The sequence below is a fragment of the Echinops telfairi genome, unplaced genomic scaffold (assembly GCF_000313985.2).
Source record: "Echinops telfairi isolate 266 unplaced genomic scaffold, ASM31398v2 ScPeMD7_5868;HRSCAF=6743_1, whole genome shotgun sequence".
In the NCBI taxonomy this organism is placed as follows: domain Eukaryota; kingdom Metazoa; phylum Chordata; class Mammalia; order Afrosoricida; family Tenrecidae; genus Echinops; species Echinops telfairi.
Window position 1 is genome coordinate 13,645,696 of NW_022109768.1, and position 5,973 is coordinate 13,651,668.

General features: G+C 39.0%; 2 protein-coding genes across 2 annotated transcripts in view; both read right to left on the reverse strand.

Annotated features, from left to right (window-relative positions):
- Window positions 1-29: 29 nt before the first annotated feature.
- ABCE1 (ATP binding cassette subfamily E member 1) overlaps window positions 30-5,973 on the reverse strand; it is a 30,837-nt gene continuing 24,893 nt past the window's right edge. The window contains exons 17-18 of the mRNA XM_004708698.2: window positions 4,246-4,357; window positions 30-127 (exon numbers count right to left, since the gene is read on the reverse strand). Of these exons, the coding sequence (XP_004708755.1) occupies window positions 80-127; window positions 4,246-4,357 (160 nt within the window). The 3' untranslated portion in view covers window positions 30-79. The remainder of the gene's footprint in view (window positions 128-4,245; window positions 4,358-5,973) is intronic.
- On the reverse strand, window positions 182-2,629 carry LOC105979144 (CDK-activating kinase assembly factor MAT1-like). The gene is given in 2 exon segments (XM_045295796.1): window positions 182-1,705; window positions 2,610-2,629. Coding segments are annotated over 2 exon segments (954 nt in total). The 3' UTR covers window positions 182-771.

The window sequence follows — 5,973 nt, forward strand, 5'->3', positions numbered from 1 at the left end:
AAAAACCTGATTAAAGTTTTAATACAACAAAAGCTCCAATGTTTCTTTTATTATAAGTGGCTCATCGGTATTCTCAGGTTTAATCATCCAAGAAAAAGTAATTCCCACTCTTCTTTTGTTCTACATCCTAAGAAATAAAAGAGAAAAATTATCAACACCTATATGTATGTAGAGGTTAACTTTCACCCAAGCTATGATTTTTGAGGTGTTTATATAACCTTTATGCAACCTTCTCTGCTTCTGGGTATTTCTGCATCCAGTAGCTAAAAGTCAAGATTAGGGTGTCTGCTCCTATCCCTGGGGAAGACTAACAGTACTTCTATTACACGCCAGTGACTCCAGCTCATTCTTTCTTAACACATACGAGGGGGTACCCCTCCCCAAACGGGTTTTGTTCTCTTCCCCAAAGCAATGTATTTAATTTTTTTTTTTTAATATAAAGTCTAGCTTTATTTTTAAAACAATTTTACAAGTCTGTCCGTTAACCTCAAACTTACATAGGTGAATTAACAAATCTTCCATCAGATGGCTTACGGCCTTAATCCCTCAGAAGAAAGTAAGTAAAAATCTCAATCTTTTTCGCACATGTATCCACTGTGACACTCGGGTGAATTCTGAAGTGTTCTCTCTATAAAGACTTGCATGTAGCTGTTGCATCACCGTTCTGTGGTTGTGCAGCTGCATGGGGCTATAATTTTACAAGCTTGCTTTACTGTTGCTCACTGCTGCTTCTGCTCCAAGGTCCAAATCTTGTAAACCAGGAAGGGAAAGTTAACTGGGCTGCCAGAAAAGCCCACTGAACGCATCCTGCAGTGCCCGGTGACACACCAGGGAAGAAGTGTAGCCTCCAGCAAGGTCCTGTGGAGCGGCAGCTCGGACATGGTTTAGATACCCAAGTCTTCCTAACATCTCGAGCTCAGGAACAGGTGGCCCACAGGACTCTATTTGCAGTGGTTGATATTCATATAGAGCTTCTTCAAGCTTTTGTACAGGTGCTAGTGAAATCTGTTGACCCATTTTGATGCCTGTGGAAAATGTCACTGGCTTTATAGATTTGGGTTTCTCAAGCTGCATTTCCAGTTGGGTAGATCGATCTTTATGCTGAGCCAAAAGCAGAGCAACAGGAAGATCTGAACTTTCCAGTTCATCTAAAAACGCCTGCTTATTCTACCTTTTTAGCATCTGCTGCAATTGTTCTTTTTGTATAAACAGTCTCCTTTGTTCATTTTCCTGTCGTTCCACTTCTAAAGCTTCTTCCAATTCTTCCTGTTCCCGAGTCAGCTTCAGCTTATTTTTCTGAATCACATCTTTGTTTTCCTTTTGGTATTGCTCCATTTTCTTTTTGGTGTTGTCCAAATCCACATTGTTGGTCAAGTTGAAAACAATTTCTTCCACTTCTTCCAGGAAGTCATTATATTCTCTTAGACTAGAAAAGTCTTCTTCTCTTTTATTGTATATCTTTAACACTTTTTTCCTAATCTCAACCTCTTTGTCAACAGTAGGGTCTTCAAAGAGTTGTACCCTGAAGTTGCTCTTTCTCAGTGGAGTGCCACACTCAGGACAATTTCCAGCTCCTCTCACAAAAAGCAAATCCACACAACTTTCACATCTTCCCCACCGGCCTGGTCCGGCTGCCCACCTCTCCCTGCCCCCACCTCCGTATTTAACTTTTTTTAACCAAACCTTCACAGTACTCCCAATTACACTCAATACATTTGGTTAAATCTGCAATTCCATTCTGGGAAACATTTTTTAAACTCATCTGTTTGGATTGCTGACAGCACCTCTTCATCTCTTCTACGTCGTCAAATTGATGTCCTTTCATGTCCCTCTTCATTTGTGGAAACAAAGCAAATTCGCACGGAGTGGGGCAAGAGAGGGATGCTGGAATTTTTTGCTCCAAACTAGCACAGGGAGATGGCTGCAAGAGCAGGTGTATTGTGGTGGCAAAAACCAGTGCCAGTCTGCCACAAACCAGGCTTTTTTGGTTGCACACTGTTATGCAATCTTTCATGACCTCTAAACAGACTATTGTTTGACCCTGTGGAACAAACTCTAAATACACTATCCCCTCAGGTCAAAAAATCAAATGAACATCGTCTTGATGTATGATTTCACTTGAGATCTATTGGGGTGAGATGATGATGGTATCTTCCACTGCTTGACTGGTGTTTGCTTTTGGAGCTGGAAGAATAGCACCACTATTCGTATGTCTCATCATCACAATGACCTTGGGGAACAGTCTGGGTCACTTCAGAGCTTTTCTTTGAAACCACAGCATGTTTCCCCTTGACACTTTGTCCTGCTCAGCCAGAACCTGAAGCACACATTTCACAGCGACCTTTCTCATCCCCAAATCTCCCAAGATAGTCCAGATAACTTTCCCATCCCTCCAATAGTCTGTGGTCAGTCTTCAAACAGAAGTACACAAAGTTTGTCAACATTTTGTCCTTTTGGTCATCAATCAACATTTCACCTATTTGGAAACGAGAAAACTACTACTTTTGAGTTTTTCTCATAGTACTCTGTCCTTGTAAACTGTGGTCAATATCACAACAGTTTCTGCAGGATTTTTCCTGAGCAGGAAACAAAATTTCACAGCCACATACTGTTCTTTTAAATCGGCCATCCCAAAAAACCAGGTTCAAGCGAAACTTTTTAAGAAAAAAATTCACTGTGACCACAGAACCTTCCCAGGCAACACCACTGGGAGCACTAAATCAGAGCAAGCTGCTTGATGCTCATCGAGCTGCCAACATGGGAGAGCCTTTTCCCATTTTTTGACTACCCACTCATGTATAAAAAGTTTTTGCTATGTGTTACGGTTAGGAAAGCTATTAAATTCCATTTTCTTAATTTCAACTAAAATCTTGCCCCAGAAGCAACATGTCAGTTTGAGAATTACCTTAGTACACAAAATGTCTATTATAATAGTACTTCCCAATACTGTTCAAAGGCCTGGCCACTAACAATTCACATTAATCTACCCACTTGCCCAGAGGCTTCTTTATCAGAGTGAAGGTGAGTGGGCACACTGGGGTCTGAATCATGAAAATGACAACAGTGTGTAATACAAAATATTCTTGGGAAAATTAAGCACATAAAAATAATTTCTTTCATATGCTTAGTTTGCATCTCAAAACTAAGAAATGGCTTAAACTTAACGAAAGAATGTATAATTTCCTTAACCTGGTCAAGGATTAACACCAATACGAACACAATATATAATGAAGGCCTAAGGAATCCCCACGTTAGGAGCTTAATACAGTAGTAAGATGATTTCATCTCTCTCACAAGAGTTCAGTGGTAAATCTAGGAGTACAAATTATGAAAAATACTATCAAGATCCAGCAAACGTTACAGTAGAGTTGTAGATATATTTCTAAACCTAAGTATTAAGAAATAAAAAATGGGCACCAAATGAGTGCATCTGAAGTTGGTACTGCTGAGGACACTAGAAAAAAATAACATCAGAAGTTTCTAATGACATTCGTTTCAGTGACCAAGAGATTTTTTGTTTTCTAAAAACTAAGCACATAGTTCAGAAACATGAAATATAGCAATAAAAGTCGTCGTGTTGCTTTTGGCTCTCGGTGACCCTGAGCGGAGTAGTGCTGTCCCATAGTTTTCTAGACTGTAATCTTTTCTCCTGTAGGTTCAACATGCTAAATGTTGGTCAGACCTTTGATTAGCAGCTGAGTTCTTAACCAATGCACTAGTAGGGCTCTTTATTCAAGTATGAGGGGATTCCAAAAGTTTGTGGAAAAACAGAATGAACGGTAGTGGATTTTTTCCATAAACCTTTTGATGTCCCTTTGTATAGAGTACACAATAAAAATGGATATTTTCTCAATACTTCCAACTTTTATCTTACCAAAAATTGTTTAGACTTTTAGTTATGACTCATATAGGTATAAAATGTTAAACAGAAAAAAATACATAAATTGGCTAAGGTACTCTTAAATATGTATATGAATGGTGAATTAGTGTAATTTTTTTCTGAAGATATGTAAATGGCAATGAAACACAAGCAAGTAGTACAGCAGTGGCTACAGCCTAAGAGACATGAATGGCTGTTACGGAGCCCACATAACACCCCAGTTGCTACCTCACTATGCCATCAGATATAAAACAGGAAAAACACATGTCATAAAATTGATACACAGAGCACAAAATTTTATGAAAACATGATTTAATCAATTGTTTACCCCGAGACCTAAGTTTTAAGACAGTTTCTACACATACCTTAATTGAGTTGAGCTTGTTTATTCTTGGCCTATAGTTGTTTGGATCTCTTCTGAATGTAATTTCAAGCTGTGACAAAAATTTATTCATGCCAGCCAAAAGGGTTTGAGGACTAGGAGGAAAAAGATTACATATTAACTCCTTGATTTAACAGTGTTTTGGGATGAGTATTAAAAACTCACATTTCCTCTAATAGTCACCTGGGTAACACATATTATCAGTCATATGCTCACAATGTCTTTGATTAGACCAGCAGTTCTCAGCCTGTGAGTTGTGACCCCGTTGGGGGTGGGGGTTGAACGACCCTTTCACAGGGGTTCCTCAATAGATAACAGTAGCCAAATTAACAGTTATGAAGTAGCAATGAAAATAATTTTATACTTGGGGGGGGGGAGGGGGAACGCAGTTGTCACCACAACATGATGAACTGTATTAAAGGGTTATGGCATTAGGAAGGTTGAGAACCACTGGATTAGACCACACAGTTCACAAGGCCCCAATTTTTCGTGTGTACAAAACAGGTTAGCGCATTTTTGATATGAAAGGAAACATTTAAGACACAAACACTATTTGAGAAAAGCAAAGGATTACGTAGATTTGTCACACGATTACAAATTTGACTTTCTTAAAGGAAAGATTTATGCTAGAAATTTGGTCTAAGAAATGTTCTTCAGTTTCAATAATTTCACACTGGTTCTTTATTAATCAGAACTCTGTTTAATTTCTTAACCCTTTTACTTAAGCTAATTCTTGTATCATGCTAGGTCACATATAAGGAACTTTATCTCTCTATACAAAGCGAGTTCATTATTTGAAAAAATGCACTTATAAATTCTAAGAAATTACCTGTAACTCTTTAAGACATTCTTAGGAGTTGGTATATATTTAAATTGAAAACAAAGGAAATCTGAGGAGTCCAGTAGAGTGGCTGATTGTGTGTTTTTGTAGCGATGTTCTATAAAGTTGAGGGAAACATGACTAACAAATACTGAGCCAGCCTTGCTCTGTCTGCCTCAGCTGGGAACTTGCACACTGGCCACTGCAGCTCTATACATGACTATGTCCTTGAATGTATATGCTAAAGTCCTGGGAATATTGATTTTGGGTCATAGGTAAATTGTGGTCTGTAAATTTGTAAAATAATCTGTGAATGTTGACTGACTGTACTTCATTTGCTGAATGAATTATTGAAGCAGCAACTCTAGCCCTCCTCCCCAACCTCCATAAACATGTCGAAAGCAAAATCCAGTGCTTATCAAGCCCATACCAGCTCCTAGTAACACAGTAGGCAGGAATTTCCAAAGCTATAACATTTAAGGAACTTTCCACACACACTGATTTGAAGATTAAGTTTCCATGACCTTGTTGATAGCTGCTTGGAATTGGATTTTCCAGGCTGTTATCATGGGGGTTCAAACGGTTAGTAATGGAGCATTTAATGCTTGTCCCACCCAGTTACTCTCTTCCTACAAGTGATCTCAGGCCAATAAGGAAAACTTAAGAAGAACAAGGAGAGACAATCATTATGTTAACTATACCATAGATCAGTATCAGATGTTTGGATTCTGCTCTCAATGTAAGTTTGGCAAATCAGCCCCTCCCCCAAGAAGAATTTATTTCAAAGGACGGCACTGAATCAGCAGTTCTGGGAGAGGGATGTATCTGATCGGAGCACACAGGAGCAGATGACTGTGGAGGAGAGACTGGAGCACATCCTGGCCCACCAGG